Below are 14,349 nucleotides of genomic sequence, written 5' to 3'. Positions count from 1 at the left end.
GTGAACATGGCTAGAACCTGTCATCTCTGAGCCAACATACCAGTCTAGGATTTAGACGGGCCATACACGGTGCAAATTTCTTTCCTGCAACCTTGGTCCCCTCATCAATAGAGACGGTGCTGACAGGAGCAGTTGTCCTTTTCCCAGGGGATTATTGCTAATAGCTATAGCAGCCGCTAGTGATAATCGCAAGAGATTCCTGCAGGCTGGCTATATCAAAGTTGATCAAATTGATCACCTTGGTACATTCAGCCTGCCCATTAACAGTTCAGTTCCTGCTGAACTGCCCGAGAATCGTGTATGATCGACCTTGAAAGGTGACCCCAAGTGATATCCTGAACAAAGAGGCTTCTGTTCTTTGTGAAATTAAAGACAGATCGATGCACTGATAGGGGAATTACTGTGATCTCTATAAACGGTTATAAATACCTGGATATATTACTCTTACATATATTTATAATTAACACCCTCTAGGTAGGTAGGTGCCAGAGTGAAGATTTTTGGTTTGGATTAGGTAAATTTAAGCAGGCCTGTTTGTTTTGATTTGGTCTAGGCGTGGCTCAGGGTAGCAGCTGGTTACTTACAGGCAGCATCCCTGAGACCTCCCTCTTCTTTCCAGAAGGTTCTGGAAAGAGGGAGCTGTCTGGGGTATTCTAAGGAGTCCTGACCAATCCTCAACTGGGATTGGCAGGGGGCAGGTCTCCTTGAATACCCAGGGTCAGCCCAGCCAGGGAGCAAGAGAGAGCATTGCCAGGCAAGTCTGCAGGGACAGGAATAACTGGTCGCAGCATGACGAGTGACATGCACAGTCTAGAATACTGGGATGGCACACCTGAGAGGACTGGGAGCATGCAGTCTTGGATGGGTGCAGAGCCAGCGGAATGGACTGTGGTGTCATGGCCAGTGGAAAGGGGCAGCTGTAGCCAGGTGGGCTGGTAGGGCCTGAAGATGGGTTACTGGGCTCAGTAGCTGGTAAATTTCTATTGCTACACTATAGGGGCCCGTGGTCGTTGCCTGCAAAAGGCATTTGCTAAGGCCTGGCTAAGGCAGTTGCTAAGGCCTGGCTGAGCCAGTGTCAGGCCTAACCACATGGTGCTAGCTGTGCCTGGAAGTTCAAGCAAGTGCTAGAGGAGCTGAGGAGTAATAGTCTGCAGCAAGAGTTATGCCGGAGGGAGATTGGCGTGAATATACAGTAGTGTATATAGTTTGTCCTAAGTAAGTGCTATCAATTTCATTATGAATCCCATATTTCCCTTGCCCCATCCAAGTTCAATCCCCTCAATAAAATTTAAAGCTTATGGACTGTTCATTGTCTTGGAGTGTCTGAGAAGTGAATGCCGGGCTGGGTAGGGTGACAGATGGGCCACAAAACTTAGCAGCCCCTACGGGGGTACCACTACATATATATTTATATGCTGAATTTGTTAGTATGTCACAATTTGATGTTTTTAAGTATGTTATGTGTTTTTCTTTAGTAAAATCAATACAAAGAATTTTAAAATAAAAAAATCCTAAAGATTACTAGGCATGCATGCATGCACACATATACATGACAATATATATCTGACGCCAGGTCCACTCTAATACATCCAATAGCATTTAATCCAAATATATTGTATTGAGAGAAGCAAAGAGCCTGCACAAATCTCAATATAACCAATAGCAACCAATAAGAAGCATCAAAAAAAAAAAAAAAATGGTTCCCATAGGTTAGGAGAATTAGGACAGAAAATTACAGTGGCTGCAGATTGAAAAGGAAAGGTACCGGTAATTTTTAATATCATTCAATCACAATATGACTTGTGTCGCAATTGTATGTGTTATATTATTTTTTTTTTTATTTGTTATTTTTTTTTGTAAAGAATATCTAATCAAGTTCAAGGAAGATGTAAAAAAAACCCCAAAAAAAACATTTTTGCTTGCACATGATTAGATGATGGAAATCAGCAGAGCTTTACCACAATTATTAACCGTGGGAAATAAGTGCAACTGCATTTGCGAATTGTACCGTTTATGTGCCTTAAGCAAATCCATCCCAATGTTTTTAAGGTTGACCTGATATTCTATCGTAAGCTGTTATAATTCCTAATGATTAGTCCCAGTGCATCATATCAAAGCCTTCCAAGAAATGGTGTTGAAAATGGTTCATTGAGTGTATTATGATTTACCTGTCTGGCCAGGTTTATAGTTGGGTTTATCTGTCTGGATGAATGTCACGTAGAACAATTTGAGGATTAGAACTTTCTTGGTCTTCTCCAGGTGCAAATGTTCCCCATCCATAGAAACATGGAAAAACCAGACCTCGGTGTCCGTAATAGCAGGAAGCTGGCAGGATATCATTCAGATCAGAGCTTATATTGAGTAATATCTTCTATAAAGTCTAAACAACTTCTATGTAATATCCATACTACCAAAATGTCATACATGTGGATTCCCAGTAAAGAAGTCATTGCTGGGTGCAGAGGTGTAAACAGGAAATTTTTGTGCCCCAGGCATAGTTTGTCCCCATCAATTTAGGGCACATCATATTGTGCAACATTTATAAACATTTTCAGCATATCATGACCCTTCTGGTATCATTTTACTACACATTTTGGGCAATCTAGTACATTTTGACAGTCTAAGGAGTCTTTTACACTGGCAGTAATGTATACCGCCCTCTACAAAGCAGGACTGCCCAGCAACTGCAAGACAAGCATTTGGCTTGCAGTTGCAGTGCGGTCCTATTGATCTCAGTTGGCAAGTTTGACAGTTGGTGCTGGCTGTCAAACTTTGCAGTCTGAGTTAAAAATGCTCTGCCATGTGTACAGCGGTGTCAGGTTTTATTGTTATAATTTTGGTGGGTGACTGGGGGACAGTAAAACCACGGCTCAACTGTCTGTTTTTACTATTTCCAATGGTGTGAAAGAGCCCTAATGGCATTTCAAATCATGTAGGTTGACTTTGCAGCATTGCATTACTACTTTCTTTTATTGTGATTTTGGATCCACTCTTTTATCCATGGGCCCCTGCTGCCTTCCCCTAGTCCCAACTCTGTCTTGGTGTCTACCCTATATTATGTATATAGGCATGTATATAGGCTACCTCTGTGTTGCTGCACAGAGAGAATGCAGGATGAGAGAAACATTGTTCCTCTGCAGCCTCCATAGATGTCATCAGGGGAGCAGTGGTTCGATTGGATGCTGCAACAATGGATGACCTCAGGGGCCATCTTTAGTGGAGGCAAGGCTAATAAATAGCAGTGTCCCGCTGCAGTTCCAAAGTGGATAGTAGGACAGGATTCAGGCTGGATATGGTCAGCTTATTTAGCCCTAGGGAAAGGTTCCTGATAAGGAGGGACAGACTGGAGACCCCACTGCCGGCACCACTATTTCCTGGTCTCCAGTGCCGTGATAAAGGTTTTTTCATTCTTCAAAATGCAGCTACACTGCCTATCCGCCACCCCTCTACTCAGATGCTGCTCCGGTAACATAATCCTTATTATTAAACCATTTGTGCTAGAACCACTTCAATGTGCCGCTAACATTGCTGTGTTGACTGTGTTACTGAGTGTACCTTGCCGCTGTTCTCCACATGTTATGTGTTACCTTCATCTAACTAAATATTTGTACCACTTTACTTGGTCTCTTTGTGCCATTCTTTCATCTTGAGTACCAACTAACTGGCCCCACCCACATGTGGTTGGAGGGCAAATGTGGGAAGGCCCCATTCAGGCAAATGTGTTCCGCACTGCCTACCAATCACAACAGGGGATAATTTTGCCACAGCCATGAAGTAAAACATCATAACACATTTACACTCCAGTACACTGCAAGGCAGGTCTGCTGTGCAGGATCATGTACCTAGTATGTGATCCTGCACTTCCAGGTCTGGAATGCAGATGCGTGCTGCTGGTGACTTGCTCCTGCTGTGATTACACACAGCGGGAGCTGATCTGTGGGTACCGCATTCTCGAAGTCCGTCGGCACCCACTGATCATTAGGCAGAGAGCCAGAGTGGCGATCTGCTTATGTAAACAAGGCAGATCACTGTTCTGTCAGTAGGGAAGGCATTGATCCTGTGTCCCTGTCTTCCCCTCCGACTAGGTACACAGTTAACCCTATGATTGCCCCTGATGTTAACCCCTTCCCACCCAGTGTCATTAGTACAGTAACCGTGCATATTTTTAGCACTGATCCCTGTATTAGTGTCACTGGTGCCCAAAAAGTGTCAGTGTCTGATTTGTTTGCTGCAATATCGCAGTCCCGCTATAAGTTGCTGATCGCTATCATTACTAGTAAGAATTTATTGGATAGGTTTTATAGTGGAAAGTAAAAAAAATATATATTTTTTTAAATTGTCTGCCTTTTTTGTTTATTGCACAAAAAAAACAAAAAAACAAAAAAAACAAAAAACAAACGCAGGAGGTACTCAAATACCAGCAATAGAAAGCTTGATTTGTGGGTAAAAAAAAAGAAATATATATATTTTATTTGGGTGCAGCATTGCACGATCGTGCAATTATCAGTTAACCATTTCTGCCCGGAAGGATTTACCCCCTTAATGACCAGGCCCTTTTTTGCGATATGGCACTGCATTACTTTATCTGACAATTGCGCGGTCGTGCGATGCTGTACCCAAACAAAATTGATGATGTTTTTTTTCCCCACAAATAGCGCTTTCTTTTGCTGTAATTGATCACCTCTGTGGTTTTTATTTTTTGCGCTATAAACAAAAAAAGAGCGACAATTTTGAAAAAGAACCAATATTTTTTACATTCCGCTATAAAATATATCCAATTAAAAACGATGTCAAAAACATCTAATCTATTCATCAGTTTAGGCCAAGTTGTATTCTGCTACATATTTTTGCTAAAAAAAAAAAAAAAAATCCCAATTTGGTTTGCGCAAAATGTATAGCATCTACAAACTATGGGATAGATTTAGGGATTTATTTTTTTGCACTAGTAATGAAGGCAATCAGCGATTTTTAGTGGGACTGCGACATTACGGCAGACAATTTGGACACAAAGTGACACTTTTTGGGGACCAGTGACACCAGTACAGTGGATCAGTGCTATAAAAATGCACTAACACTGTATAAATGACACTGGCAGAAGGAATTAACATTGGCACAATCAAAGGGTTGAATGTGTTCCCTATGTGTGCTTTCTAACTTTGTGGGGGGTACTGACACTAGATAAAGAGAGAGATCGATGTTCCCAATTAGTAGGAATCACAGATCTCTCGCTTACTCTGTGACAAAACAACAGTCTGCCTTGTTTACAGAGGCAGACTGCCATTCTCTCATTCCCCTGAACGATTGCGGTGGACTCCCCGATTGGCTCGCACTGTGTCCAAAAACATCAGAAGCAGGTTGGTGGCGGCGCACACATGCCCCAGACCAGATGCAAACAACGTACAGGTATGTTGTTTCACGCAGCCTGGCCGCCCTGCCGCAGTATAAGTGTGGTGGGCGGTCCAGATCTAGTTAAAGTAACAGAGTGCCGTATTGCAAAAAATGTCTTGGTCATGAAGGAGGGGAAAATCTTTCGGAGGTCAAGTGGTTAAGGGTGGTAAAAACATGACTGGACTACGCATTCTTACTGTCCTTTAACACAAATGGAAATGAGGCATTAGTGAAAGCTTCAGGTTCTTCCAAATAATTTTGTGCAATGAGTAATGAACAAGAGGCAGAATTGGGAATACCTGCCTTGCATTTTCACAGACACTGGTAGCAAAAGAGCAGCAGTTTTTTAGGATGTGAAAATTCTGAGCAGATGCCTGCAAGTTGTGTCACCAGTTTGTATACTTAAACCAAACTCTGTGCGTGTGAAATAGTTACAACTTTTGTTAGCTTATCCTCGCTGTGTGCGCCCATCTTGGAGGTTTCTCCACATTCAGTCAGAACAGGAAACAATATCTATTACTATATCGAATACTATTTGACAGGTGTCAATTAGAGCAGGAAGTGAGGGAAAAGTCCACAGCTGGAGACACAGGCAACAATTTCAATAAAATAGGGTATAAAAGGTGCTATGTTCTTAACCACTACAGCCCCCGGACCAATAAACACCTTAAGGACCAGAGGTCTTTTTCCAATTTCGCACTGCGCTGCTTTAACTGGTAATTGCGCGGTCATGCAATATTGCACCCAAACTAAATTTGCGTCCTTTTCTTCCCACAAATAGAGCTTTCTTTTGATGGTATTTGATTGCCTCTGCGATTTTTATTTTTTGCGATATAAATGGAAAAAGAGCGAAAATTTTGAAAAAAAAAGATATTTTCTTCTTTTTGTTATAAGAAAAATCGAATAAACTAAATTTTAGTCATACATTGAGGGCAAAATTTATTCAGCCACATGTCTTTAGTAAAAAAAATGTCAATAAGCGTATATTTTTTGGTTTGCGCAAAAGTTATAGCGTCTACAAACTAGAGTACATTTTCTGGAATTTACACAGCTTTTAATTTAGGACTGCCTATCATTTCTTGAGGTGCTAAAATGGCAGGGCAGTACAAACCCCCCCCCCAAATGACCCCATTTTGGAAAATAAACACCCCAAGGAAATTGCTGATGGGTATGTTGAGCCCATTGAATATTTATTTTTTTTGTCCTAAGGGATTGAATAATGACAAAAAAAAAAAAAAAAATTTTTTACAAAAAGTTGTCACTAAATTATATATTGCTCACACATGCCATGGTTATATGTGGAATTGCACCCCAAAATATATTCCGCTACTTCTCCCGAGTACGGGGATACCACGTGTGGGACTTTTTGGGAGTCTAGTCGCGCACGGCACCCCGAAAACCAATCACCACCTTCAGGATTTCTAAGGGTGCAAATTTTGGATTTGACTCCTCACTACCCATCACAGTTTCGAAGGCCATAAAATGCCAAAATAGCACAAAACCCCCCAAAATGACCCCATTTTGGAAAGTAGACACCCCAAGCTATTTACTGAGAGGCATGTTGAGTCCATGGAATATTTTATATTTTGCCACAAGTTGCGGGAATATTACAAACTTTTTTTTTTTTGCACAAAGTTGTCACTAAATGATATATTGCTCACACATGCTATGGGCATAAGTCAAATTACACCCCAAAATAAATTCTGCTGCTTCTCCCGAGTACGGGGATACCACATGTGGGGGACTTTTTGGGAGCCTAGCCACGTACGGGACCCCAAAAACCAAGCACTGCCTTCCGGATTTAAATATAAAATGCTACCAAAAAAACTGTTAGTGATCGCAGGGATCAGGCCTGACTCTGCGATCGCTGCAGTTATGCGTTTAGTGTTTTGTAAGTGACAGTGATCGATCGATACTGCACTTGGGTGGGCTGGGCAGAGGGGCAAAACGCAGGTGCTAGCAGGTATCTGGGCTGATCCCGCTAACAATGCATTTTTTTTTGGAACCCTGAACTGCTGGGGACGCTAGTATAGATCTGATCAGATCAAATATTGATCTGTTCAGATTCTATACCACTACAGGAGGTTTATGCTTTGCGTGTGAGTGTTAGCGGTACTGGCACTAACCTAGCGCTGCCTGGGGCGACGCAGACCCTGACCCTAAAACCTAATTGATATCACCCGCCAGGTGATCAGGGGGTTAAATCTTTATTGGGTAATAAATGGTGGGTGCCCCGATGCTATAAAAAGCAAACTAACCAGAGTCACCCGTAACACTTATACGGTGATCACTGGTGAAAGGGTTAACTAGGGGCAATCAGGGGGTTAAAATTTTTATTAGGTAGTATATGGGGGTCCCTGGCACTATATAAAAACCTGACGGGGAACCTAAATAACTAACTGGCTAACCAGCGTCACCAGTGACACTTATACTGTGATCGCTGGTGAAAGGGTTAGCTAGGGGCAATCAGGGGGTTAAAACCATTATTCGGTAGTATATGGGGGTACCTAATGCTATAAAAACCTGGCGGTGAACCTAAAAAAATAACTAGCTACCTAACGACACTAGTGACACTAATGCAGCGATCAGAAAAACGATCGCTTAGTGACACTGGCAAAAGGGGGTGAAAGGGTTAACTAGGGGCAATCAGGGGGTTAAAATCATTATTGGGTAGTATATCGGGGTACCTAGCGCTATAAAAACCTGGCGGTGAACCTAAAAAAAAAACTAGCTACCTAGCGACACTAATGCAACGATCAGAAAAATGATCGCTTAGTGACAGTGGCAAAAGGGGGTGAAAGGGTTAACTCTAGGGGCCATCAGGGGGTTAAATCTTTATTGGGGGGTGATAGTGGGCTACCCTGGACCTAACACTAACTGCCCTGACAGTTTTAACTGTTACAACTAGCTACCTAGCGACACTAGCGACACTAATGCAGGGATCAGAAAAATGATCGCTTAGTGACAGTGGCAAAAGGGGGTGAAAGGGTTAACTAGGGGCAATCAGGGGGTTAAAATCATTATTGGGTAGTATATCGGGGTACCTAGCAATATAAAAACCTGGCGGTGAACCTAATAACTAGCTACCTAGCGACAGTAGCGACACTGATGCAGCGATCAGAAAAATGATTGCTTAGTGACACTGGCAAAAGGGGGTGAAAGGGTTAACTCTAGGGGCCATCAGGGGGTTAAATCTTTATTGGGGGGTGATAGGGGGCTACCCTGGACCTAACACTAACTGCCCTGACAGTTTTAACTGTTACAACTGACACTGAATGCATTGATCAGTAAAGAAATGATCAATGCAATCAGTGACACTGTGACTGGGGGGGGGAGGGGACCCCCCACCCGCTGGAAGGCAGGCACGTACATCTACGTGCTTGTGCCTGCCTGTGCCATTGTGATGACGTACAATGGCAATACGGCGGTCCTTAAGTGGTTAAGGGAGATTTTTTGTCTATACAAACAGGCCGGGAAGGAAATTATTCTCCATGTGTACACAGACAGCATATGAAGTCTAACAGATATTCCAACCCTTTCTCATCCTATCCACACCTGAAAGAAAGGTTTTGGTTGGGTGGGCTTTAATAATTTTCAATTTAGATTCCAGTATGAGCTTTAAAACTTTCTTGACACAGCCATGGTTTGCCATCAGCATAATGCCAAATACATCGACTTTGAGTGGGTGTTTAAACCATTATTACAACAGGTTTGTTAAAAAAAAAAAAAAAGCATTTGTTTAACCTCTAAAGTAAAATGTGATGCAACACTAAACATACTTTAACTTTCAAAGAACAAACACTTAACGCATGTTCACACTAGATTCAAAGAAAACATTAAAGCTAAACTCCGGGCACAAAAATAGGATGAAAATCCACTTTGTGTGCAACAAAAGCCCACGGAAGTTTTTACAGCCGCTTTTATGAGCAGCTTAAAAACCCCTGTCCATGTTAGCCTATGGCCTCATGCCCACCATGGCGTTTTTGAGCTGAAAATGGCATAGGCGTTTTAAAGCTGTAAAAAAAAAAAAAAAAAAAAAAAAATTCTGAGGTACGGTGCTAGAGCTGTAAAAATGGCAAGCGTGAAAAAATGTGAAAAAGCGTTTTGCGCATTTTTGAGCTCCGTTTTTTTTTTTTTTGCTTTCTGTGGGATTGTGGGTAATTTTATAACCGAGAGATGCATTTTTCTTTAAAAAAAAAACTACTTATAGAGTGCAGAGGGAGACTATTTTCTGCTTCTTCAATGTCTAGTCACAGGCCGAGGGCAGGAAGGTGACCCAGCTGTACTAAACTGCAACTGAAAAAATAAATAAAAAATAAAACATGTCTCTGCTGGGAGGTCATCTGAAACCGGCCTGATGTGCCTGCACACATTTTATTTCTCTGGTCAGGTCACTTTTGGAACATGACAGAAGAGAGCAAATTGGAAAGAAAGGGGACTTCATCAGTCTGCTGCTACTCATTCATACTACCAAGTCCACAGGCTGGTGGTAGCTAGATAATACAACTGTATTTCTCAACAGTGTCAGAGAAAGCAGTGTCATCCACCTGTGGATTATGACAAGGTTGTGTAGTTAAAACAGGTCCCTTATATGCATCTGTGTATTTAGCTGTTTGCCTGCAGTTAAAGAATGTGCGACTCCAACATTTCATATTCCTATGTGCCTGCTGTACCATGTACTTGTATGCAAAATGATCTTGTTCTCTTTGTATTGATTCCTTTGTGTGAAATTCCTGCTGTTCCTGCCAGGCCCTCTGCTTTTCTATTAAATACTGAACACACTTGGCATGAGAGCACAGTGTGGTCAATTTTCTAGCTGTGCTGCTGGGCACTCAGCCTCCTCCAATGGATGGACTTGTGCTAAACAATCCCCCCACCACCCCCACTCCACCGCTACACAGCCATTTACTGGGAAGACCAGTGTTCTACTGTTTCTCCTCCCCTAGCTCTCTGAACTCCTTATGCAGCAGCACACTTATACTTTAAGCTTTAACAACTTGTTAGGGGGTAATGAGGAACAGTCCCAGTTCTTATGTATACTCTTGATAGCAGATGTGTTCAACTCTACACTGACTGGTTATGGAAAGCAAATGCACAAAGTAAAGCTAGTCCTAGTCTTGTACCCACCTGGAAGGAATAACAGTGCAAATAATTAGGGGTGTTAATAGCATCTTCAGCTACTTGATAAATGGTGTCATCTTTCTTTAATGCCATTTTCAGTTTGATCTCCCCCTGCAGGTGGAGAATGAAAACACATGCTCTCTCTGATGAAGGATAGACCATCTGAGCGGGAACTGTGACCATATAGTAGCTGCAAAGGAATGAGATAACCAGAAGGGTCAGAGATTAATTGTAATGTGGCATTTTATATTAAAAAATTACAATATAAATTTAAATCTAAAATCTTTTAACCACTTAACAACCGGCCCATAGCCGAATGACGGCTACAGGGTGGTTGTTTAACTCTGGGAGGACGTCATATGACGTCCTCCCAGAATTCCACTCTCGCGCGCCCCCTGGGGCGCGCACTCGAGAGCATCCGTGACCGCCGGGTCCACAGGACCTGGCGCATCACGGATCACGGTAAACGGCCGCTCATCGTGGACGTTTACCACGTGATCGCTCCGTCAAATGACGGAGTGATCACTTGTAAACAAACCGGCGTCATGTTATGACACCGGTTCCTCCCTCCCCCTCTCTGTACCGATCGGTACAGTGGAGGGGGAAGAGATTGGTGTCAGCAGCGCTGTGGGCTGCATCTGCAGTGCCCACATCGCTGCTCACCGAAAATTAACCCCATCATACCCTGCCATTACTCTGCAATACCCTGCAACGCTCTGCAACACCCGCCAATACCCTGCAACACTCTGCAACACTCTGCAATGCTCCGCAACACCCGCCAATACCCTGCAAAGCTCTGCAACGCCATACTCTGAGATACCCAGCCATAGTCGGTGATACCCTGCAATACCCAGCCATAGACATCCCACCTCCGGTGCTTCTACCGACTCGCCAATACGATCAAAGCCAGAATCTTTTTTTTTTTTTTTCAGGCTTCCCAGCTTAGAGGTGAGATGCGGGGTCTTATTGACCCCATATCTCACTGTAAAGAGGACCTGTCATGCCATATTCCTATTACAAGGGATGTTTACATTCCTTATAATAGGAATAAAAGTGATCAAAAAATGTATTTTTGGGGAAAAAAAAAAGTCAAACTAAAATAAAGTAAAATGAACAATAATAAAAAAAAGAAGCGAACGCATACGTAAGTCCCGCCCACATATGAAAACGGTGTTCAAACCACACATGTGAGGTATCGCTGCGAACGTTAGAGCGAGAGCAATAATTCTAGCCCTAGACCTCCTCTGTAACTCAAAACATATAACCAGTAAAAAAAAATTAAATCGTCGCCTTTGGGGATTTTTAAGTAGCGATGTTTGGCGCCATTCCACGAGCGTGTGCAATTTTGAAGAGTGACATGTTAGGTATCTATTTACTCAGCGTAACTTCATCTTTCACATTATGCAAAAATTGGGCTAACTTTACTGTGTTTTTTTTTTTTAAGCACAAAACTTTTTTTTCCAAAAAAAAGCATTTGAAAAATTTCTGCGCAAATACCGTGCGCGATAAAAAGTTGCAACGACCACCATTGTATTCTCCAGGGTGTTTGCTAAAAAAACATATATAATGTTTTGGGATTCTATGTAATTTTCTAGCAAATAAATGATGATTTTTACATGTAGGAGAGAAATGTCAGAATTGTCCTGGGTGCTCCAGAACGCCTGATGGCGCTCCCTGCATGTTGGGCCTCTGTATGTGGCCACACTGTGTAAAAGTCTCACACATGTGGTATCGCCGTACTCGGGAGTAATAGCAGAATGTGTTTTGAGGTGTAATTTGTGGTATGCATATGCTGTGTGTGAGAAATAAACTGATAATATGACACTTTTGCAAAAAAAAAAAAAGTAAAAAAAAAATCTTGATTTTGCAAAGAATTGTGGGAAAAAATGACAAACTTCAAAAAACTCATCATGCCTCTTACTAAATACCTTGGAATGTCTTCTTTCCAAAAAGGGGTAATTTGGGGGATATTTGTACTTTTCTGGCATGTTAGGGTCTCAAGAATTGAAATAGGCCGTCAGTACTTCAGGTGTGATCAATTTTCAGATATTGGCACCATAGCTTGTGGACTCTATAACTTTCACAAAGACCAAATAATATCCACCAATTTGTACTTATTTTTACCAAAGATATGTAGTGGTATAAATTTTGGCCAAAATTTATGAAGAAAAAATTACTAATCTGCTAAATTTTATAACAGAAACAAAGAAAAATTCATTTTTTTTACAGAATTTTCTGTATTTTTTCTTTTATAGCACAAAAAATAAAACGAGCAGTGATTAAATACCACCAAAAGAAAGCTCCATTTGTGTGAAAAAAAGGACAAAAATTTCATATAGGTCCAGTGTTGTATGACTGAGTAATTGTCATTCAAAATGTGAGAGCACCGAAAGCTGAAAATTGGTCTGGTTATTAAGGGTGTTTAAGTGCCCAGTGGTCAAGTGGTTAAGCAAAGAAAAACATTTTAGATGCGTCCCTAAAAAGGACCAAAACAACCATATTATGAAGCAGCATATACACTTGCATCTTTAATACTGAATACATTGTACATAAAGCTAAAATTGAAGTTTTATTGAAATTTTGCAAACAATTAAAAAAGGTCTTAAATAAGTCCTTAAGACATATAAGGTGGCTGGCATTGAACACCCTCCTAAAATGCTAGAGGACAGAACATCTATGGCTTCATGACTTGTTCACAGATGTAAAATTGATATGCAGTTTGTGTAATAAGAACAGTCTTTCCTTCAGAGTGCTGTGAATGGAAATCCGGTTGTTTGTAGCAATTGGCTTTTCATAAAGCAGACTGGTGACAGGAGGTAGATGAGAACATAATTGATCATCTCTGCAATGGTGGATACAGACAGCAGGTAAAACACTTATTTTTAGTGGAGTGGGGCGAGAAAGATAAGAACTGCTGTGCAAAAAAAACAAAAAACACTTAAGCATGAGATGGGCTTCAACTTTGTGTTAAAAAAACAAAACACAAACATTGGATGCCCAAATATACAAAGCCCAAAGTATGCACAGCTGTAGAGTCCTTTTCACTAGCTATGTACAGTATACATTGCTGAAGGATTTGACTCAAAGACTCACATAAACAGAATAAGCATTTATTAGTTTTCCACTTACGGTTCGGTGGCTGATGCCAGAGGAAGAACAAAGACAAACAGGCAGATGGAGAAGAGCAGAGGAGCCATGGTGCCTCACACAACAGATTGTGAGCATTGACTTTTTCCCCTATAACTGTAGGCAAAGTGTAAAATAAGCCAACCCTCTACCTCTGCACTGGCAGGGGGCAGCTGGAGATGTGAGGTCTCTCGTGGGGAATTTTGACCAGAAGGAGTTATTTCGACACAAGTTCATGACCGTTTATCTGTTCTGCTGAGGTAGGAAAATTACAGCACACAAACGAAACAAATACTGAAAGACGTGAGAGGATTTAACTGGACTTTGAGAGTATTTTTTCCAAACAACATGATTTGTGAACACAACAAAACTACAAGTTTATATTTACCCGTGTAAGCATTGCACCATTATCTTTGGCATGCACTTTATATATGGTGTACGTTTGCTGAAATTTTTTTAAGGGGACTTTAAAAAACGAACTCCAGTTTTTAATGTTATAAAACAGAGGCCAACATTACTAAGAAAAAAAAAAAGAAAAAAAAAAAAAAAAGAAAACAGCTTTAGATGGCTTTAGATGCAGTTTTTAATTTAAGTCTAATGCTGTCCCATGCAGACAATTCTGGCATAGAAATGGAGGGGCTGCTGTGGCCTATGGAACCCTGAAGTTACTGCAGAAGCAGCTGAAATATGTGGAAAGTCTTTTTACCAGCCAGC

The 14,349-nt window shown here is 41.5% G+C and overlaps 1 protein-coding gene across 4 annotated transcripts in view; it reads right to left on the bottom strand.

Moving 5' to 3' along the window:
• Positions 1–13,827, bottom strand: part of LOC143930665 (alpha-2-macroglobulin-like protein 1) — a 311,800-nt gene extending 297,973 nt beyond the window's left edge. Inside the window, exons 1-3 of one of the 4 annotated variants that reach the window (XM_077455168.1) lie at positions 13,639–13,827; positions 10,516–10,699; positions 2,169–2,325 (exon numbers count right to left, since the gene is read on the bottom strand). In XM_077455168.1, coding sequence (XP_077311294.1) covers positions 2,169–2,325; positions 10,516–10,699; positions 13,639–13,706 — 409 coding nt within the window. In that variant the 5' untranslated portion in view covers positions 13,707–13,827. Of the gene's footprint in view, positions 1–2,168; positions 2,326–10,515; positions 10,700–13,638 lie in introns of those variants that run through there. The other 3 variants (XM_077455166.1, XM_077455167.1, XM_077455169.1) reach the window with 3 other exon arrangements.
• Positions 13,828–14,349: the final 522 nt, after the last annotated feature.

Source organism: Lithobates pipiens, unplaced genomic scaffold (assembly GCF_037356315.1).
Source record: "Lithobates pipiens isolate NorthernLeopardFrog02 unplaced genomic scaffold, aLitPip1_a1.2 Scaffold_25, whole genome shotgun sequence".
Taxonomy (NCBI): Eukaryota; Metazoa; Chordata; class Amphibia; order Anura; family Ranidae; genus Lithobates; species Lithobates pipiens.
This window is presented reverse-complemented; position numbering and strand designations above follow the sequence as displayed.